The 23,327-nt window shown below is 45.5% G+C and overlaps 1 protein-coding gene across 4 annotated transcripts in view; it reads left to right on the plus strand.

Moving 5' to 3' along the window:
* Positions 1–1,635: 1,635 nt before the first annotated feature.
* Positions 1,636–23,327, plus strand: part of unc5b (unc-5 netrin receptor B) — a 42,055-nt gene continuing 20,363 nt past the window's right edge. For all 4 annotated transcript variants that reach the window (XM_035531793.1, XM_035531794.1, XM_027031166.2 and 1 more), the window contains exon 1: positions 1,636–2,285. In XM_035531793.1, the coding sequence (XP_035387686.1) occupies positions 2,198–2,285 (88 nt within the window). In that variant the 5' untranslated portion in view covers positions 1,636–2,197. The remainder of the gene's footprint in view (positions 2,286–23,327) is intronic.

The following is a 23,327-nucleotide window of genomic DNA, read 5'->3' on the forward strand; positions in this document are numbered from 1 at the left end:
AGAGATAAAAGTTGCAAGAGTCAGAGAGTGATGGAATCTTTCATATTTGGATATTGTCTGTGATTCCATCTATGGCAGTTCAACCAATCAAAACATTTGAACAAATCAGGCTCATTGTTTTTTAACCTAAAATTTATGAAAATTGTTGTTTCCCTCATTTATAGTCATGTACAGCACAATCTTGTCAATTATTTTACTACTGAGAAACTTAACACTCTTCTGGAGCTTCTCATTTACCTTAAATACTGTATAGCAAAACAATTGTTTATGCCTTCAGGAAACCTGAAAAATCTCCTATTTTAAAAACAGAAAATTCACTGCCTTAAAACAAGGTCACAAACCATGCTGCTTGTCAGGTTGAGTATAACCTACTGGAACTGCAGAAGTTGCAGTGTAGGTTTCCAAAGGGTTGAAATGTAATACAAATATGTGTAATTTGAAAAACAAATTTGATATTTATTGTTATTCAAAACATGTTCTGAATAAATTTAGAAATCATGAAGACATCTGTGTCTATACTGGGAGCTTCCTGTTTTGTGGGAGTTGGGGGATGGGGCATTTAAATGACCTCATGGTGAAATGGTGAAATTCTCCATACTAAATCTACTGGCAAAGTTATAATATTGTTATATGCATCTTGGGAAACAAGTCAATACATTTTTTTTCTATCAGATGCACTATGCGCAGTTTTCTTCTGCAAAAAAAACCAAAAAAACAAACAAAACCCAAACAAACTATCACTAACACGCTAGTGCACAGAAACATCTTGAATTAACACCTACAGATTTAATTAAGCTCAGCTGGGATTTATCTGTGTGATAAATGATGGGTCTAAAATGGAATGGCATAGAGCTTGTATTGTTGACTCCTTAGTCTGGCAATGACATAGCACAATCTTTTAAACTCAGGCCTATATGATACTAATTCTGCAATTTGCCACCCCTAAAGATAAATTATTTCCGGGTAGACACTAAAGCACTTTTTAAGTCATTTTGGAAAAGAGGGTCTGCCAAGCGCTGTATAGTGAATGTAAATGTAAATAGGGTACAGCCATTAACAAAATTGCTCAAAATTATGACTTCAACGACACGTGTTTTTGTCTCAAGTAACTTATTAAGTAGATAGGAAACGGCACCCTCGTGTGGTACACTTTACAACGACATTGAACACCTGATTGAAACCTATGAGTTGACTCATTTTGAATGGATACTGAATGCCAAGATGCAATGACTTAACCAAGATGCAAGGTTAATCTTCTTATATATCAGATTGGTTGCTTTGGAAGCCTAGATCTTGTCCCTTGCTCATACAGGCTACGCCTGTTTGAATGTAAGATACTATATTATTTTGCATTCATAGTAGTTTATTTGGTAGACCTAGGTCATTCATTTATAACGCCACGTGTTACATGGTACTTGTCATAATTATGTGATTATTCTGTAAGTGTCGGCTACTGTAAAGACATTCGAGCAATTAAGTTATTGAAGAGTTCACTCCTCTCCGCGACGCATGAAAATCCATCCCGGGGTTTCTGAGTACTCAGCACATCTCTATTCCTCTCTCTCGGACTACTCGTCCTCACTTCTCCAGCCTTCTCTCGGAAGGAGATGGTCGATGATTGGCTGACCGGGAAATGGGAGTCCAGAGGCTGGGATTTCAAGTCGGCGTTCAAACCCGCCGTGTTCGTGTTTACTCTCTGAGTATTCACTATACGGATAAGACAGGACGCGCTCGGAGAATGGCGCTTCAGAGATAACAGCTGGCACCAGTGGAGATTGTCAAACTGCGGTATTTTATTGGCGGACAAGTTTTTGCGTCTTCACCCAAGCTATATCGTAGTCAAACCCATTTGGCCAAGTCGAAATGGACTCGTTTTACTAGTGTCGTTAGATATTGAAGTAACTATCATTAAGATAGAAATCTCTTGAATTTTAAGCATGTCCTTGGTACGCGAGAAACAGCTGCGTTACTTTCTGAAGCTGCCCACACTGAGCATTCTCATTCTGTAAGTGTTGAATCGGAGCGGAACTTTGGTTCATTTCGAAGTTGGAGGGCACTGACTGAATTTGTGGCTACGGAACAGTGTATTTTCTGAGGAAATATCGTGCCCTCCACAGCGAGTCGACCAGCATAGAGAGCGGAAGGACAACTTTTTCGAGAGCATCTGGGACATTTCGCAGTAACAGAACCGAGAAAGATGCTCTGTGTGTGGATACAGCGTGATCAAGCTCCCGGTGCTCTACTAACTGTAATTCTCATTTATGGAACCTTCATGTGCAATGCAGGTAATTTTTTCGATGTAAAGCCCTTGAAACTTGATACAAACATCTTTTAATGCTTTTATATATTGCATTTTATTCACAAACACAAACGGTTTTATTCATTTGTATGAAAAATGTATAGTTTCAGCCATAGTTGTTTATAAAAGGAAGAGAAATTTAGTCGCTTACTAGACTCCCTGACTTCACAATTTGAAAATAAATACACACATAAACCCCAGATAAGTGATAAGAGGCTTGTTGAGCAAGCTTTATACACAGACAAACATATAGATTAGATGAGGATGGTCTGCTTTGTTGGACGTGAGCCAATCTTGATAGTAGGGCAAAGCTATGCACATGGGATGATAAGTCACCGATAAGTGTTCGAATGAATTTCCTATAAATCAAGACATGACCCTACATGGTTTATTATGCTGTATCAGCCTCCAATCGGCCCAACCTCTGTTATTATTTTCCTACTCCTGCCAACAGTTGTTCTTGGTTAACAAAGTGCCATTTCAATGGAAAAAAATAGTAAGGATCCACCAAGGAAACAAGGTAAACAAGCACAAGCTTTAGGCAACAGTGTCATATTATGGTTGATAAGCGCTGCTATTTACCTAGATCTAATATGTTCCGGAGTCGCCCTCTTTGAATCGGAGCAGGTGGCTCAGATATTCTAAATGAAGCTATACTTGGAATAAGTTATTTTCTACCAAGATATTTTTTTCACATATTATTACTATTATTATGTAGATGAAATGTCAACATTTTCTAATCAATCAATTAATTATTTCATTCATTCATTCATTCATTCATTCATTCATTCATTCATTCATTCATTCATTCCTTCATTCATTCATTCATTCATTCCTTCCTTCCTTCATTCCTTCATTCATTTATTCATTTAACTGTTTTGCGGGCTCAGGATGGAACACTAGCGTCAAATTTGCAAAGATAGTGTGTGACTGCTGCATGCGCTCCGTTATTCGCTTGTTTCACAGTAACAAGTCTGAAACTCTTTTTCCGATTTCAGACAGCGGGGAAACGTATAACCCCCACAGCCTTCGGAAAGTAATTAAAGTTTAGTTCGTTGCCTTCAGGACTCTAGGAAAAAAATAAATAAATAAAACGTAACTTAAAAAAAAAAAATTGAAACGAAAAACACTTTCGTCTATGTGCTCTCGACGGAATGGATTTGGGTGAGATCAATTTAGCAGGTCGTTAGCTCGTTCGTTTACACTACCAGTCTACTGGCCACCTGAATAATACAAATAATTTATTGAAATATTTCTTCTCAAAATACTTTCAATATGAAACGTGCATCTATTTTTTTACCCGGGTATTTGAGTGATAGTATGCCATACACGAAAAATCTAGCTATGTCTGAAATTATGACACTATTGTTTTAGTTATATTTGGCGATTTGTTTGGGTAATTGTCAGTACCATCCACTGTATTTGAAAGTTGTCAAAGTTTATCTAAGTAGATTTTGTCACTTATTGACTCGCTTGGTGAATTAAAATGGGTCACAAATACTTAAAAGAACACAATGTTTGGATCTGTGAAAGACCTAGTATTTGAGAATTTGCATTATCTAGGGCTTTAGTAATATTTGCCTTCATATTACTGTAAAATCAAAATATCCTAATGCTTAATATCATAAAGGATTATCTAATAGTTATGTCCAATGTAGTATATCTTGAGCATTCTTGTGCCAGGTGGATTAGTGATTTATTTATTTTTTCTTCCTTGAAGAGATAAAGAGAAGTAAGTAAGAGTTAGATGAGTTGTAACTGGGTTGGACACTGGGTTGTAACTAGAATACCTCTATACCTGGTGTCCCAGGTCCTGCTTTGTCCCTTACTAAACATACCACATGGTCTTACACTTCACCCTGTAGCCAGTCCTTTCCTATCTCATTTATTGATGGTATGATGTTTTAACTAGAGCAACCCTGCACCTCCCCACCCCTGCCTGTTGTTCCAGAACAAGCAGCCCAGAAAAGCTGCTTATGCTTAATAAGGGAACACTGTTTTGAATTGAAATGCTCAGGATGAGAAACGTTATCTACAGAGCGTAACGGTGAGTGTGGTTGGAGACAGAAGAGGTGGGCTTTTGTTCAGGCCTGGCTGGATCATGGCACTGCTGGTAGCTCTACAGACATTAGCCAAAGTGTGAGCGAGACACAGACACCAGTACATTTTTCAACTAGTCTGTAACATAGCATGGTCGAGACAGATAACATTCATCTTCTCTCACTCTGTCCATTCCTTTATTCTTTCTCTAGGCCCCAGCTCCTGTGTGTGTGTGCACGTATGTGTGTGCACGTACGGATGTGCTGAGCTCAGATTTCTTCTATGAGAATGCTGTCTGAGTGTTGACATGAACATTAATTACCCAGACTGCCAGGAACCCACGTCTGGCTTCTCTGCCCATCAGGCTCCTCACTCATGATTGTGTGTGTGTGTGTGTGTGTGTTTGTGGTGTGTGCATGCTTGTCTGTGTGATTGTATGTTTGTGTGTGTGTGCTTGCATATGCGTTTGAGAATATCTCTGCATTCTCTGTTCAATACAGACAGAAAGAGAGAGAGGACTGGATCTGCTTGTATGGTATGCATGTGTATGAGTGTTTGTTTATATTGTTTGGTTGGTCCTTGCCTGCATGTGTTTGTAGATGTATTACTGAGTAATAACTGTCTTATAGTTGAGGCGAAACCTTGGAGTGCTGTGGTATGGATTGGGAAGAGAAGACTAGGGGACAGAGGCACTGCCCAGAAGGGATGCTGGAATGGGGGGGGGGGGGGGGGGGGGGTTAAAGCTAGCCTCTATTGCTTAAGGTCAAAGCATATGGAATTGGGTGGAGCGAACCTTCATGTCCCCCAGGCCATCATCTTTAGAGAGCAGAACATGTCTGACCCTCCCCATCAGGGCTCTGTGAATTCTCCTGCAGTGTTTGCAGATCATGGAGGTGCAGCTGGTTAACTATGGGAAAAGGTTGTCTTTTTCTTTTCCCAGTGCTGGTTAAAGGGCTGAGATTTGTCAGCCACTTGTGTTCTTGTGTATGGGGTATGTACAGAACGATCGGCAGCATGTCAGGAAGTACAGTACAGTTTGCAGACATGGAAACAGATGGCCTCAGAGATGAACAGAAGAAGGAAAATGAGAGTTTAAAGTTAATAGAAGTGGTTAAACAAAATGTTAGAGGCAGGAGAGGATGGAAGGGACAGAAGGGAACAATCTGTCTTTCACAGAGAAAGAGAGAGAAAATGCATATGTTGGTGTTAGAGAGTGTGACTTGCAGTGCTGTGCTGTGCATTAGTTTAATGGGAGCTTTGGGAGGGAGAAGTGAGGGCAGCGTATTGGAGATCACTGGTGTTCCACTCACTCCCCAACCCTGTATTATTCATCACTGCAAAGTGGCCCTTGTTAATATTTTAAACCTGTTTATGATTGCTCAGAACCTTTATATGGCATGCGAATGTGCATGTGTATGTCTATGTGTGTCTGGACCTGTCTATGTCTGCTCTGGAATTGGAAATGTGTTGTGCATGTGGTCATTTGTGCATGGGTGGTGTGAGAATGGTCTGACCTGATAATCGTTTACTCTGAATCGCTGAAACCAAGGCCGAGTCAGTAAGATTAGATCAACATTGCAGTAAATGCTGTGTGTCTACACACGTCTGTACACATCTGCGTGTGAGGGAGTGAGGCTAGTCCTCAGTACCCACCCAGCCCTTAATAATCAAGACAAGAGATGGGTGGACAGGGAAGGAATGGGGATGGAAAAAACCTTTGAGAAGAACATAGAGATAGGTGGAGTGAAGGGACTGGTTTTTAGTTTTCGTTTATTACATAAGAGTGACGGAGAAGGAGAGGCGATAGAGAAGTCAGGAGCAGTGGCATTCAAGCATCATTAAGTCCCTGGCACAGTCTGGGACAAGGAGACGAGATGGACAGAGAGAGAGAGAGAGAGAGAGAGAGAGAGAGAGAGAGAGAGAGAGAAAGAGAGAGAGACATAGAGAGCGCAAGGAGCAGGTCTCTGGGAGTTGTTTTTCTTAAGGCTTTTAGTGATGGCTAGTGTGCTACGTTTTAATGGTGGACATTTTTAATGCTTTGCCAATACTGTACATGTAGTGTGCCATAAATCAGCAGCAAAAAATCAGCAGCAAAGAGCAGAGACAGAGAGCGAGAGAGTGGGGTGTGGTGAGCAGTTGGTAAAATCAGCTGAGAAAAGTGAAGCCAAATAAATAAATAAATGCCAGTATTAAAATAAACATGATAATAAAACATGATATGTGTGTGTGTTAATTGTAAAGTGACCTTGAGTTCCTTGAAAGGTGCTATATAAATATAACTTCATTCATTCATTCATTCATTCAGTAAAAACGTTTACTGAGAATCTGATATTAAAAGTAACTGATATCAATGGGTCTGATGACTAAAACCTCTCATATATTCTTTTCAGTAGTCACAAAAGTCTGTTTGGACAAGTGATGAAAATTAGTTGCACTCCAAGCAAACACAAAAGCCACAAACTTACTTAACAGACAGGATACTAGAGCCTTCGGAACAGCAGGATGGGAATGACTGCGGGAAGATCTGAGGATCGTTCCAGAAGTACTGAGTGATGACGACAGGAGGAGCTGAAGGGGCGGGTGGAGGAACAGATGATGGGAAAGGAAAGGAGGAGATTTTAATAAAGTCAGGTTGAACAGTGGATAGATGAATGAGAAAAAGAAGAGGGAGTCTCTTCACCCCAGTCAGGTTTATGGCAGATGGGTGGTGGGCTTGGGGTGGGGAGGGTCAGATGGGTGGAGAGTGACAGGGTCTGCAGAAGAATGACTCGGTGGGGTGGCTTTGTATCCACCCTGAATGGAGGGCTCAGAGAAGCTCTTTACTGCCACTGTGTGTGGGGTGTTTGGGGTGAGGGGCAGGCTGGCCTGCTCTTCTGAAAGCCAGGCACAGAGAATGCATGAGCGTGTGTGTGTATGTTTATTCTGCCTCTGCTCTCTTTTCATAGTCACACTTCTTATTCAGTTGTGTCCAAACAATGGGGTCGAGAGCCGACATGCGAAAGTTTGCACTCTTATTCTGCCACTTTCGCTGTGCTGAAGCTTTTCCGTTCCTTTTGCAGTATTTTCATTGTCTGCGGCCATCTATGCAGCCCACAGTGCCACAGTGCTTTGATCTCCTACAGTAGAAGCTACAGTAAGAGCCCAGTGAGTTCCAGGCATTACAGGCAGTGTAGGTGCCAGCCACAGCATGGCTTTGGCAGAGCGGACTCCCAACGTGTTTGGTGCGGCCCTTGTGGAGCCGCTTGGTGAAACTGCCTCACACCTGCCACCATGCGCGGCTCACTGCGAGTCCTAATTACAAGCGCCTCAATCTCATTAACTCACGAGGAAGAGCATGTCTCTCCTCATCCTGGTGCCCCACGTGTCTGTAGCGTTTAATTGTTCTGATATGGTCGACAGCCTGATTCTGATTGAGAGGTGGGCCCAATCTACTCAGCAGTTGATGCAGGCCTGCCTGAGAACTTAATGTCTGAAGTGGCTTTGCTCATTACACCCTAGTCTAATTAGTTTTTTGGTGTTTGTTCCCATATGTTGCATTTCAAGGTGTCCTGCTATATTTCTTGAGTCATTCTGTGATGCATAATGTTTAATATGTAATTGGTTATAGAAAACTATCCTTTCAGGCATCTTACCATAGGGGTCAAGGGCATTTCCATAACATTGTAGGGCTTCCAGTGGTTTTGGTGTGGGTGTAGATGATGTGGCACGCCCTCCCTGTTCAGAGGGTCATGAGAGCTGGGGCCAGGTCCATGCGAGCACCTCTCCTGCCTGCGTTTGTGTGTCCTGCACTGGCAGAGAGACTTTTTGAGGCCATGCACATTTCCCACATGCTCTTAGCCAATCTTTTCCTCTTCAAAGGGAAGTTCAGCCCAGTCCAAGCTTGGAGATTAGGCCCAAACCAATCTGGGTGCTATTTCTGCCTGTGTAGGTGTGTATGTGTGTGTTTGCGTTTCTGACACAGATGCTGGCTGAAGTGTGTGCGTGTGGGAAATGGCAGCTCAAGTCTTTATTTTTGTGTCCCAGGGTAGTCTTTGAGAGGATATCAGCCAGCTCCTCTCTTAGCCTTTATCTTTGCTCTCATTTGGCCTGTTTTTGTCGTGTTTCTACTTTTAGTTCCTTTGAGAATATTTGAAATCCCAGTCCGTCTCTCTTTCCTCTTATCCTTCCAATCTGGGTTTCGTTTTCTTCTTCTTCATGTGTGGTGATCCTCTCTCTGTCTCTGTCCTTTCACGTCCCAGCACTGTAGCAGGGGTTTGGGAAGCTGCTCTTTAGAAGGCAGTGTGGAGAATCCTATCTCTCTAACTTTAATGCCTATTAAGGCTCCCATCTGCCCTGGGGGGACGGCACTGTGGGGGGCATCTTTTGGGGGCTACGGAAAGGAGGAGAGGGGATTTATTAGGGTACTCCTAGTGTCCATTGCCACTCCGGGGCTGAATGGGGGAGTCCATAACACCCCAGAAGAGGGACAGACAAGACCATGCATGCTCACACACAGAGCAGCTGGTTTGTCATTGTTGTGGGGTAAGTGTGCGCTCCTGGTCAGTGAGGGGTGATGCAGTGTGATAAAGCACTCTTAAAAAGAAATGTGTAGGAGACCTCACACAGTGTTTCCAATATATGCGCACACACACATACACACACACACACACACACACACACACACACACACACACACACACACACACACACACACACACACACACAAAAGAGGTGCTAATAAGAGTGTTCATCTAACATGAAGACAGGGCAAGCATGAGGCCCAGGTGTCTGGATGGCCATCCAGAGAGTGGAAGCAAGTGGAGCTTGGACTTAGCCTTAGCCTCCACAGCAGTCTGATCGCTGGGCTGGCTGCGAGGCATATCCTACTGGGGTAATACAACGTGTCGAGTGCAGAATCCTTCTCTCTCCTGCTTCGCCTTTGCATTTTATAGGAGCATTAATACTCTGTTATTAGGACTCCACCAACACCTAATCTGAGTCTGACAGGTTCCTGCCTGCCTTGTGATGGAATAAATAAGTGAGCAAGTGAGGTGGTGAGTGAAAAGCAAATAAGAGCAGGTTAAAGAGAGGAGGACTGCAGCAGCTGGTGTCATAGGAAGGTCTCCCTCTGGATCTGACATGTGCTCAGTCAGTGTGTGCTTCTACACGCTTCGCCTGCTCTTCCGTGCGTCTTGCACGTGTGGGTTGCTGAGTGGAATGAGAGTCCGCAGGACCGTGCGCGTGGCCTTTGACTGCTCTTTACTGCCTCTGTACTGGAAGCACTCCCTTGGCATCTGCCAAGTTTCTTTTTTTTCTAGCGTTTATATAAACCTTCAGGTATTTATGTGTGCAAGAGGAAGCCTGTCCAGCTCACCTCAAGCCTCTTACCTGCTGATAGGCAGCTGGGTGCCATGGATAACCTCCCTGTCACTTCTTTGTTTGCTTCGCTTGAGCGCTGCTGCCCCGCTGTGATTAGCGGGCGTGCTCAGCTCGGCACTGTGGGAGCCAAGCCGGGCATGGCCCGCCGCACGTCGCCCGGACAAGGAGCGGCCCTCGCGTCTGGCTGTGGCCCACGCACCTGCGCTCCCACCCGGCCCCTCAGTCGGGGTTCAGCAAGCCGAGCGCCCTGCCCAGCATGGCCAGCGCTTATGGGGATTATGGAAGCAGATGGATAGCCATGCTGACCGTTGTAAGTTCATTAACTCTCCGCAAGGGTGGATCCAAACTTCGCTACTCCGCCTCTGCCCTGCCTCTTCCCACCCCGCCCCCCCCTTGCCCCGCCCGACCCCACCTCATCCTGTTCTGTCCCGTCCCATAATTTGACGTCTCATCACACTGCACCCTGTGGAGGCAGTGCGCCCCCACCGGCCTGATAAAGCAACCGCCTAGAAGGCATCTATTGATCGATGGCCGAGACACAGACTGGACGTTTCTGCCAGATCAATTGATCTAGAAGTGTGCCTGGGTGACTTCAACTTAAGAAAAGATGACATTATGCTGTCAGAGTGCTTCTCCCCATGGAGGATGTGCAGGGTGTTTGCCTGTCCATGTAGAAGAGTACGGGACGCAGCATAGAGAGGAGGATTAGACTGCGCAGCAGACTCATTTAGAAAGTGATCTTTCAGGACCAGCGAAAATCAGTGTGAGCTGTTAGATTTAATGTATTAAGGGATGCAGAGAGTGGTCTGATCAGACAGTACTCCAGCCCTAGAGCCCTGATGGCTACTTCAGGTCTTACTGTGTGTCAAACACTGGGCCAGTGTGTCATTCGGGCTGACATTACATGATCCGAAATGCCGTCTGTTTTCAAACTTAAAAGACAGCTGCTGAGGCTTGTGAAATGGGATGTTAAGTTCGTATGATGGACAGGTGAAATGAGTTGCCCCTCCTGCCTCTCTTGTGTAATGAGAATCACTCTGTGCCTCAACATGTCTAGCAGTGGCAGCAGGGTTTCCAGTCTTTTCATATGGCCGACTGTCTGCGCTGTTCGGGTCTTCATCAGGCAGGTGAAATTACCCTTCTTTAACAGTTGCTGCGTGTAATGCCTGTTAATCTAATGCCTTGCAGGGGGACGGCATGAGGCTTGCTCTGATTGATCCTGGTCCTGATTGCAGGCTTTAAGAGGACCTGCAGACACATGGACAAGCAGCCAGCAGACGTGGGGAGATGGCCTGAATGGGTGCCCTAACTCTTGCATGGGGAGAGGTCTGGGCAGAGTCCAGTCCAGGCGCAGGAACAGGCAAAAACATGCTGGAGAACATGGACTTGATTTGGGGGGGGGGGGGGGTGTCACAGAGCACATTTTACATAATAAGAGGTCCTTAATTCTGCTGTTTGTATTAAGATCCAAACCAGGTGAAAATAAATAAAAGAGCCTTAAAGCGCTCCTCCATCCTTATTCTGTGCTCCTGTCGATGTGGTCCTTTGAAGGCTTACTCTTAAAATCCATTTCTAAAGCACAATTAATTCTCTCTGCTTCACTAAGCTGGTTTAGAAGCGCTACCTCTGTGAACTCTCCGATGGCACTTGATGGTGGCGTCTCAGGACACTCACAGTCTGCTTCTTTTCCCCTTGTTACTCCAGTCAAATAGTGAGGCGTGCTGCTGACTCCTATGGGCGTGAGGCTGCTCATGGTTCTCCTGCTGTGTGGCTCTGGTGATTAAATGCTGGGCACTTGTAATTGGCAAAAGCTGCAGGGTGAGTTCAGGAGGGAACGGCACGCCTGTGTAAAGGTGATTATGTATGCATTTGACAGCGGCCACCCACACAACATTTGAGTGTGTGTGTGTGTGTGTGTGTGTGTGTGTGTGCGCACGCGCGCGTGTGAATGCATGACTGACAGTCTTACAGTGACGTAAAGTGCATAAATCTTGCCTTGTTAAACGCTAAGGCTAAGGCTGCCTGGCTGCATTAGAACAATTTACACATCTGTCCTAGAGACTCAGGCAATGGAGGAATAACGAACCCCTCATGGACCGGAGCCACTTTGACTATCACGGCCCAAAGCCACAGGGAGGGGAGGAGAGAAGAAGCAGGAGGGCGTAGTAAACAGGATGTACGGGAATACAAAGCCTCACCCTTCCTTTTGCCTCCCAGTGTCTCCTCCTTCAGTGAGAAGGAGCAATTACATGGCTGTGTCATGCATGTCTTTCATCTGGTGTGGGGAGCAGTGGTGTAATGAAGGTGCTCTCACGCATAATTACATGGAGACACACTGGAGGAGGGCGTCTGTAGCCACGCACAACAGAAAACAGCTGTAAATTCCTTTGATATAGGAAGAGATAAAAGGCCCGTCAGACTGGCTTGATCCAACTGGTAACTGGTGTCTTCTGTCTCAGAGCTTATGGAGAGCTGCTTGGCATGAGCTTGTGCTTATTTCACCTGAGTGGACGGCGCAGTAAGTCATAGGGCTCCAGTGGTCGTATCTTAGCTCTCTTCTTCTTTTGCTCTACAAGCGATTCTTCTCTCAGACACTTTAGTTCAAATTTAGAAGTTCTTGATGTATATAATTACATATGGTTTGTGGTAAACACACATTAAAAATGTGATTTAATAGCAGGAGAACAGTACTATTTGTGGGTGTAGCTCCAAACCAAGAGGCAGGAAGAGAAACAGAGAAACGCATAAGCTCAAAGATCATTTTAATCATTACCAATCATAATGAGTTTCAGCTCTCTGTGTGTATCAAAGTGAAAAGCGTGTGTACATGTGACCGTCCATCATAATGTCTACCTTGACGTGGAGTCGCTCTCAAGGGATGAAGGAAACAACGCAGGCCACTGAGTGGGAATAGAGGCCAGGCAACTGCTTGGCCTGTTCCAACGAGCTCGGCAGGTTTCTGCAGAAGCTCCTTGTGCTCGAGCAGTGCTGTTTGCCGTCTTCCCCGCCCCTGGCCTGGCCACACTCACCACATAACCTCCCTGAAGAAGATGAAGGGATGTTTGAGAGGACGAAAACATTTATTACTTTAAAGGTGAATTATTTTTAAAACAAAAAAAAAAAAAGAAGCTTTTTTTCTCCCTTGCTGTGAGATCTGTCACTCACAAGAGGATCGTCCCTTGGCTGCCTTGCGTTTGCTGGCTGAGGCGTCTGCCCATTAGGGAGGCCTTTATTCTGTGGCAGGCTGGGTGAGAGCTGAGGTCGGCATGCTGGAGGCCTGCCACAGGAGGACTCTCAGCCGTGGATTTCAGATTAGCTCTCGGGCCCAGACAGAGGCCGGCTAGTAAAAGGGAGAAGTGGGAGGGGTAGAAAGGTCTCTGGCGAAGCAAAGACAGAGGCAGATAGACGAGGGGTAGGCAGTGGGGGGTTGGCTCACAGATTAGAGGGTTTTTGATGGAAGTGTTGTCAACCTCAGAACTACCACACACACACACACACACCACACCACCTCAGCAATTTTTCCCCCGTTTGTTTATTCACAGGATTAAGGTACTCTAATCTCTTTCAACCATAATTCAGATTAGATTTTGTATTATTTTTATTGCTGGGCCTGTCCCCAGCTCCCCCTGAGGATTGCCTGACTGACCGGGCAGCCATGCTACTCAGAAAATTGATTAAAACTCTGTCGTTGTCCCAGATTCCAAGGACACTGACAGTGAAAACTGTGGAAAAATGGTAACGAGAAAAAATCGACATCTGCTAACGTGTATTGTTATGCTACCACAACCACCGATGACAGATCAAAAATGACTGCTTTGTTGAAACGTGCGCCTATGAGCCCAGAATGGAAACGTGAGAGGGAGGAAAAAGAGGAGAGCAGTCCGGAGAACAGATCCCGAACAGATTAGTGGAAATGAGGTCATTTGTCGTACATGGTCCTCTGTTACTCTGTTTGATGTGTGTGTATCTGGTATGACCTAAGCTGTGTGTGTGTGCGTGCGTGTGTGCGTGCGTGTGCGTGCGTGCGTGCGTGTGCGTGCGTGCGTGCGTGTGCGTGCGTGTGCGTGCGTGCGTGCGTGCGTGTGTGCGTGCGTGCGTGCGTGTGCGTGCGTGCGTGTGCGTGCGTGTGCGTGCGTGCAGTTTCATCATATATTAAGAAAATAACCATGCACAGTTCCATTATCTGAATTTGTCTGTGAATGTGGCATCATTCTAAGATGATAGTAAATAATACAGCGTGTTTGGTCCTGTAAAATTAAGCTTGTTCTTGGTTCCACAGTGTGTAGAAATGCACCTTGCACCCCATTCCTCAGTAAAGCGCCAGCACTTGATTTTTCTCTCTCTTTCTCTCCGTCTCTTTCTGTTTGATGAGTGAGGCTGAGCCGTCCACTGCTCTGAATGTGAGGCTATGGGTTTGTTGCTCCCTCCTTTGAGCCACGGCACGCCTCCATCTCAGACACACCGCCAGAGTCACAACAGGACAAAGAGACTTAGTTTGGTCTTCTCCCTTTTCTCTTAATAACACGTCGTCTCTCTGTGGACTATATAGTGCACACTGAGGCTAAACAAATGAAAGCGAGGGCCTAACTGCATATTAGACACGGTTTATTTGCTCATATGAGGAGGATGGAGGAGCCTCCTGTGTGTTTGCGCTGGCCGTTGGTGTGGCGGGGCTGGGCTGTACATTTCATTAGTCTTACTTCCTCCAGGGAGCGCTTGGGAGGATATGGTGGGCCAGGCTGAAGAGAGCTGTATTAGATTATGAGGTGAGAGATTTGAGAGCACTACCAAGTAATTGGTCACTACTCCATTTAATATCAGCACCTCCGGCACGTGACTGGCGGGCTCACATGCTAGCCAATTCACCTGCTCCTCCACAGTCTCTCCCTCACTGCCTCTCACTCTCTCGTTTCAAGCCCAGCCCAACTGTCTGTGGCTCTCTGTATTTCTTCTGGATGAGGCTGGGATATGGGATGTGTGGGAGCGCGGCTCTGGCTCGTTGGGCTACAGTGGAGAACTTATTTCTCCAGCCATATCCTCAAGTCTCATTTGCTGTGTGTACTGACTCAACTGCTGTTCATTCCCTCACCATTGCACTCTCTCTCTCTTTCTCGCACACATGCCCACTTGTTTTTCGGATGTTGTCTTATAAACCAGATATGACTGCTGTGCTCTCATCATTCCTTTTCTGCTGACATTGTTACTGGCTTTTATGGAAATTGCATGTATGAGTCACAATGCATAAAGATTCCCGCTCAGTGCAGATTAGGTGAAGGCAGCAACATAACTAATGCATATGTGATCCATTTGCTTTGGGCTCTTGAGTTCTAGTTCAGGAAAGTCTCCAGTTCACTGTTTCTCTGCAGTCATTTCTAAATGTTTAACTGCTAGTGTTATGTTTTTATAAAGTTCTTTTTCTGGGTTACATACAATTTTAGTAGGGCTCAAAGCCATATACTTTATAATGCTGCCATTTTGACAGCATGTATTTGTTTTAACTTGTATTTGGTTTTACTACTGTACCTCCATCATCTTTGACAGATGCTTTCATGAATTCTGCAGTTTGGCACATAGACAAACACAAAGGGAATTAGTATCTGGAAACACCCAAGCCTGCTACTCACACACCAACATTCATTTTCACCAGCTTTGAAGGCAAGTGCTCCAACCCCCATACTATCAGGCTTGGCAGATTAGAGTGGGCCTTTTCCTTTTGTGATCGATAAATGATCCAATTGACAGCGGCCATTAAGAGGGTCGCCGGGACAGGCTGGTATGACCTTTATCCATTCAGCTTCTGGGTTGTGATTCCACTGCTGCCATGCCCTCTGCTCACCCCCTCACCTCCCGGACACACCTGCCGGGATGCACCTCATTCAAGGACCTACCGCTCCAACACATCAGCTGCTTTGAGTGAGTGGTGCAGGTTGATTAAAGCACCCCTGAGATTGGTCGCAGCCACAGTGACAGGCTTTCCTCCTTACTGCTGACAGATGCTCCACAAGGACCCCTGGCCCACTGAAGAAGCCTGTTCAATGGACCTAAGTAGCTTGAGGGCTTCCCGAAGGGGATGCTTAGGAATAATGTCTGTTTCATGTGTGCATGTGCGCGCGTGTGCGTGTGTGTGCGTGTGTGTGTGTGTGTGTGTGTGTGTGTGTGTGTGTGTGTGTGTGCACGCACTCACATGTGTGTATGTGTCTCTTTCTCTGTTTCTCTCTTTCTCTTTCATTCTCTGTGGGTGTGTTATTGAACATGCTGTAGGTTATTTTTAAGCAATTACTCATGAAACTCTGAAACATGTTTTTCTGGCAATGTGATTTAGCTCTGATTTCTCAAAGTGATCATGGTTACCCATGGAAACATAATCTATAATGATTGTAATGATTGACTGCAATAATCTACCCAGGGAATTGTAGCTATTAATATGTGAAAGCTATGGTCCAACCCCCTCCTCCCTCCACAGACTACCCAATCTATGACATCTAGAGCATCCCCATATGGTGCAATCTAATCCCATGTATAAATGGACCTCTTAATTTAATCTCGGTTATTGGTTTGTAATCCTGCTGGATTTGCCAATCGTCTCAACTCCCTATGCCTCATCTGAAGCTCTGAAGTGTGATAGTGTAGGATGTTCTACTCAGTCATCCAAGCTAACCACCTCTAATCTCGTTTGTCTTCGGTTTAAATCTGTGTCTGAGTTGGTGTCTGGCTCGTCTTTGCCAGTTTTTTTTCCCCCTTTTTGCTCAATTTCTTTTTTTAAGCATATGCTCTTTGCCTGGTTTTCATCTTAAGGTAATCAATACTGTGCTTCTGAAACCAGGTCAAACTCCACCTGCATCATTTTCCCTTTATATATCTCCCTTTTGTATCTCTTTTTATGTCTTCACTTCATCGCTCTTTCTCTCATTTTATTGATTTTCTCGCTGCATCTTTAGGCCTGTGTGCCTTATTACTGTTGTTCTGTGAAATTCCTCCTCCATAAGATTCCTGTCTGAGAATTCTAAAATACTGACTTAGAATAAATTAGGGCGTCAGAAATAGCCTCCATCCTGTCATCAGCACCCACCCTCCACTCAGAGCTCCACAGCAGGCTAGTGCCCATCTCTGGATGGGCTTGTAGGGCGTGCTCCTGAAGGTAAATCTTGTGTCAGCTCTTGGCCAGAGGCAGTCGCTGATGAGAAGCCTCTTTATCATGTTAATGGGAAGCACGGAGCACGGAGGTTGTCGCCGAACGTTGGTGGACTGCAGAGAGCCCCTGTTAGACCCCACTGCACTGGGGGCAGTGACTGCATCAGGCCAAAGTGCCTGGAGAACTCTGCTATGTGCAAAGGATCTGACCCAGGGACAGCCAGAGGCATGCAGAGCATGTTAAAATTGCAGCCACAGATTCGTCATGAACAGAATGTGTTAAGATTACAGGCAGCATGAAAAAACAAATTAGAAAAAAAGAAATGATTACAATACAACATCACATTAACAATCTGTAGACTCTTAGAGGCCATATTTGATACTAGAGACCATATTTGAGAACCAAAATTTTAACAAATAATGGAAACTTGCAACAGATTGTTACTGTGACTTTTGGAAGGATGACAGGAGACAGCAGAGCTAGCAGTTGGCATGCTGTCTGTGTCTCTGAGCTGCACTGCATCGATGTTAAAGGGGATTTAGCCCCTGCTGTGTGTTTTCGCCCACGGAGGTGTGAGCCAGAGAGTGGGAGGAGACGGTGAGGAGCCACACCAGAGGAGCAGTGAATGGGGAGGGAGGGTGGAGGAGGTGTGGCAAGGTGCTGGAGTATCACTTTGGATTAGTGTCAGGACTGTCAGGAAGCTCGGTCACCTTGTGGCACCCAGCACCGCTAACTTGTGACTACATCCAGGAACCCAGCTCCTAGTACTCTCCTTCCTGCTCCTGTCTGTCTGCAGCTGAATCTCTTTGTAGCCAAAGCCTGCTCTTAATAACACTTCTTTAATGTGCATAGGAATGTACACAGTTAGGAAAAAACAGTTAAGACTGGAACTGGTGACATATTGTTCTCTACCGCATGTTGGTGCCTCTGGTCTGAGGCAGGGTGAGGGTGAGGCATAGTGGGGCGGGGTGAGGCAGGGTGAGGCAGAATGGAATAGGGTGAGGTGGGCTGGGGTGTGGTGAGGCAGGGTGGAGCAGAATGAGGCAGGGGTAGGTGGAGTGGGTTTGGGCGATGTGAGGTGGGTTGTGGGATGAGGCAGGTTGGGGAGGGCTGAGGGTGGGGTGGGGTGGGGTGGGGTGGGGTGGGGTGGGATAGAGTGGATGGGGGTGGTCTCCCCATGCTTGGTGTGTTCTGCAGCCAAGTAATGTTGGGTCATGGTAGTGAAGAGGGGGCTATCAAAAGAAACTGATCACCAGAGCTATCACTGTGTCAGACCTAACAGTGCCGTATATGTTTCTGGGCATTTACATGGTTATCATGGCTTTTAGCTCACATGCTACTTTTCCTAACTTTTCACAGCAAAAGTTTCAGCTACTTCTTTCCGAAACGAATGTCAAGTTCATAAGTGAGGAAGATGGTGGAATGACAGCTGTTCATAAGTTGGGAAGATGCATCAGCACCTCAGTGACTGTTTGTGAATAATTTAAAAGTGAGTGCTGAATCACATGGGTAGGAAATAGGCAATAATGTGAGCAAACAACATTTAGCCATTAAGAGCTTTTTTATGGCCGCTTTGATGGAGACAGTGGGGAGAGGAAAAGAGGGAACCATCTACATGCTGAGGTGAGAAAATGTGAGGTTAGGAGCAGGTCAAAGGTCAGAGGTTAAGAAGGAGGTTAAAATGAGGTTGTAAAAGTGGATCGTAGAGTGGTTTTCTAGGCCTGCAGAAAGAAAAAAACAGGGCAAGTGAGATGTTGGGAGAGGGAGGGTGAGAGGGAGAGAGAGAAAGAAAGAGTGAAAGAAGGAGAGAGAGATACAGGATGAGGACAACATTAACCTTAATTAAGCTGAGCAAAGGACTCGTTCACTTAGCCCAGAGCCAATGCAGATCGATGTACAACTCCATTTTTTCACTCACTCACTGTCGCTCTGTCTGCAGTATCTACTGTATAGATCTCTTTCCTTCACACAAATTTTGTTTACCCAGTGATGGGGGAATGAGAATGGTTTATGACTTTATTTTTCTGTCTGTGCTTTTCCTTCCTTGTTTTCTGTGTGAATCTGTGTATGTATTCATGTATTTCCCTGAAATACATTTCCCTGTGTGTGTGTGTGTGTGTGTGTGTGTGTGTGTGTGTGTTACTGTTGTGCTTTCTGTACTTGAGCGTTATGCCAGACACTAGGGGATCTCTCTGATGCAAGGGGACGCAATGGCAGAGGAGAATGACGCCAGTCCTTCTGCATCAATGCTGTGTGTGTGTGTGTGTGTGTGTGTGTGTGTGTGTGTGTGTGTGTGTGTGTTTACAGCAGCTGAAGTATATCTCTGCTTATCTTTTTACATTAGTGACTGACCATGCCTGTCACTCAGCATCTGTGACTGTTCAAGTAGTATTATACCATTATCAGGCCTTTCAAGCCTTCTTGTGCTTACCACTAGGCATCTGTGCATTTTTGCATGTTTGATTGTTTGTGTGTGTGTGTGTGTGTGTGTGTCTGTGTGTGTGTGTGTGTGTTGGTATTTGTCCACACACAAGAGTGGGGGGTGTAACATGTCGATGGACTGTCAATCGAGCTCCTCTCCACAACTCTTCATTAGCATGACAGAGGAGCAGCACTGCCAAAGCAGTTAGTCACAAGAATCAACGCTGTCACAACACATTACATGAATACAGCTTTCTAACCGAAGCAGCACTAAAGACAAAAACAGCCCTAGATTGCTAGTGGTGCTGAAAGCACTCTGAGAATAGACCCCCCCATCTTTCTCTCTCTTTCTCTCACTTTCTCCCTCTTTCTCTCTCCCTCCACCTTTCTCTTTTTCCCAGTGGCACACTTTTTTTTTTTTTTACCTGTCCCTCTCCTCCTCACCCACACATCTTGGTTATCTGAACATGGTTTTATTCACCCTGAGCTCCTACCTTTGTCTTGCTTTTATTTTTACAGCAAAAATGTTTAAAATGGCCTTTTTATTAAATTTTTAGGTACAAATGGATTATCCTATATTGACATGTGTTCTTCTTCATTCCATAATGCTCTTATCCTTTCCTGTCTCGTTCTCTCTTGCTCTCTAGCTTGGCTCCTTCCATACCTCTGTGTTCATTATCACCTCTTGAGTGAGTCTGATGTAATTTTTGCAGGAAGTTTGATTCATTTGACATCTCTTTCCTCTGGAGAGCCTAGTCACAAGCTCTTATTGTAAACACTCATTGACAGCTCTCACACCCCCACCGCATCTCTGCACCTGCATAGTCATATAAGACTTCACCTTTCCCCTTCCCCCCCTCCGCTCCTCTCCTCCCCTCCCCTCCTCTCCTCTCCTCCTCTCCTCTCCTCCCCTCCTCCCCTCCCCTCCTCTCCTCTCCTCCCCTCCTCCCCCTCCTCTCCTCTCCTCTCCTCTCCTCTCCTCTCCTCTCCTCTCCTCTCCTCTCCTCCTCCTCTCCTCTCCTCCCCTCCTCCTCTCCTCTCCTCTCCTCTCCTCTCCTCTCCTCCCCTCCTCCTCTCCTCCCTTCCTCTCCTCTCCTCCCCTCCTCCCCCTCCTCTCCTCTCCTCTCCTCTCCTCCCCTCCTCCTCTCCTCTCCTCCCCTCCTCCTCTCCTCTCCTCTCCTATCCTCTCCTCTCCTCCCCCCCTCCTCTCCTCTCCTCCCCTCCTCCTCTCCTAGTCTTTTCTTTACTTCCACATAGTAAGCACAAACGCACTTACACTAGGGTGTTTCCATGTGAAAACCCCTGTGCCCACTCAGTAATACTGATGATGCAGCGGTCCACGCACATGTTCATACCCATGCACACAGCTGGCAGGCCCTGTTTCAGTACTGCAGCAGCAGAGGTTTTCGAACAACCGTGAGTAATAACTTGTGGACGATCATTAACTCGTTGGTTTATTTTGACTCTTACTAATGTAAGAGTAATGCAAGAGCTTCTTCATGGCTTGCCTTTGTTCAGCCAGAGCAATGTCATTTGATCTATTTGTTTTTGCAATCTCAGTTTTTTCAGTAACCATCTGTTTCACTTACTATGACAAGTATATATGCATAGCTTTTACATATTTGTGCTGCTTTGCTAATCCCTTTGATATATTGCCGATGTCCGTTGGTACAGAAGAGCCACAGCACAAAAACTCATGGATCGTAAGGCCTACCAACACATAAAAACCTGAGCACTGGATATTTACCTTTCCTGAAGTTGGGACATCATTGTTGTGGCTGGGGTTTCATATTGGTAAGGGCCAGACATCAGTTCATATTGCCAGTGCAGGTCAAATGGCTGTATGCCCGAGCGCACAGCATGAAAGAAGCATGGTGGGTGAGAGATACTACCCGGGCACCCTGCGGCAAACCGCGTCATTCCCACACCTCAGGGACATAGGCTTCCTGGACTGGTCGGGACTCTATAATCGCAGCTCCTGATTGGGAATTCCAGAGACTTATGGTGGGTTTTTAAAATCCCAGCTGAGATCTTCTTTTCAAATAACATTTATTCAAGCAGAAACTCCTTAAGCTTCTCACATAAAAATGGTAATGTATACAGACACAGATATGTAATGACTGCTGTCTTTTTTTTTTTATACAGAACAAAACATACTGTCTGTATCTGTGTTTGTTTTTGTGTGTGTGCGCGCGGATGTCTGTGTGCGTGCACGAGGCGTGCAAGAGAGTCTGTCAATAGTGTGTGTCTGTTTCCTGTCTGACTGGTGTCTGTTACTTAGAGTTAACTGGTTGATGAACTGCTTTTAGAGGGAAGGGGGTGGATGGAGTACAGGATTAGGACCGATGAGTGGACAGGGTGGGGATACTGCTGGAGGCTGACAGGCGAAGGAAGGGTGCAGTGCACAGTGGGATGGGGCTGGCATCTGCTGCCGTGGGAGTTCCTGGAAAAAGGGTCGGGGTCAGGGCAGCTGTTTGGTTCACAATGAGCATACTTCGCCTGTTTGCCTGCCCTTTTGTCTGTCTCTCCAGACAAAAAGAATGTGAAATGCAACAATTTAGCTTTGTCACAGCCAACAACATTGCTCGAATCTAAAATGAGTAAATAATGTGTATAGGCATGCATATCAAATATTGCAAGTAATGTTGTGAGAGTTACTTGTTGCTGTGTTTGTCACTTGTCTAGTGCATGTGCATGTGGATCCTCACAAGTATAGGAATGATGATGGAGTCAGCAAAAACATAAAACAGTCCCTGACTAACTCCACTGCTGCTTAAAGCAGGTTTCAGAAAGAAAGAAATGTCAGCATGTCAATTTCAAAGCGGGTTGTCGGCTTATATGGCAATGAGAGCATGCTCCTGAAATGCACTTCTGAGGAGGCATTGGGCGAGCATGAGGGCCACACAAGGCCTGAGAGGACCAGGCAGGGCCCGAGGTCAGCCAGGAGAGGGTCATTCTGTGCATTCAGGATTCTTAATCTGTCATAGATGTGTGAGTATAGCTTGTATTCTATCCTCTGAATGAGGACAGAGACGTCATTTTTTGTTTGTGTGCCTTGGGAGTTTCTTTTTGTTGAGATAACTTTGCAAATGTTAGTGTGTGTGTGTGTGTGTGTGTGTGTGTCTGTATCTGTATTTGTCCTCCACATGTCTTGTTGAATAGGGCTTGGGTAATCAGTTAGAGTGGCACATAGAAAGAAAGAGTAGATGAGAGGTGTGTGTGCGCGTGCGTGCGTGTGTGTTTGTGTGGACAGGAGTGGGTAATTGTAGGGAGTCTAGAGTGCAGGGCCTGTAATCACTTTGCCCTTAGGAAGGAATGCTGCTCATCTTCTCATGTAATTACACCCATTTAAGCCACCCTGCTTTGGGGGGGGGGGGGGCTGACTTGTCTGGGAGAGGCTAAGGAGCTTCATAAAGCTCAGCTGATTCAGTCCTATGCGAACACAAATGTAGTGAAAACTGAATTATTTTTTAGCCCATTTTCTTTGTCCTGTATTCAAAATTATTATTCGTTAATATGTTGTTTTGTCAAGAAAGGAGGGAGGGAGGAGTAAGAGAGAAGAAGACAGAGGGAAGGATAGAGAGGGATAGAGACGACTGAGGGAGAGATAATGCACTCCATGGTGATCTGTGTGCAGACCGAAGGCCTCTGGAGAGATCAAGTCCATGTGACGTGCTTGAGCGTCATGGCAACCAGCCACACACACAGAGTGGCTCCATAGCTCTAGAATCACAACTGTGCTGTGTATGCGCACAAACACACAAACATGCACAGCCTCCTTACTGTGTGTCCTTTACAATCTCTCTGTCGGCTTTAATGATTTCTATCAACTCTTTTAGTTTTGTTTATAGACCTGTGGGGGGTCTCTAATTCCTCTCTCCTCTGTTCCTCTCCTATAACATAACGTCTTGAGCTCAGTAGGCATGTTTAAATCAGTGTCCACTACTAATTTTGTAAAGAAATCTTTGACCATACTGCCTGCATTCTAGTCATTGTATTCTCTCTCTCTCTCTCTCTCGCTCTCTCTCTCTCTCTCTCTCTCTCTCTCTCTCTCTCTCTCGCTCTCTCTCTCTCTCT

This window comes from Electrophorus electricus, chromosome 11, assembly GCF_013358815.1.
Source record: "Electrophorus electricus isolate fEleEle1 chromosome 11, fEleEle1.pri, whole genome shotgun sequence".
NCBI lineage: Eukaryota > Metazoa > Chordata > Actinopteri > Gymnotiformes > Gymnotidae > Electrophorus > Electrophorus electricus.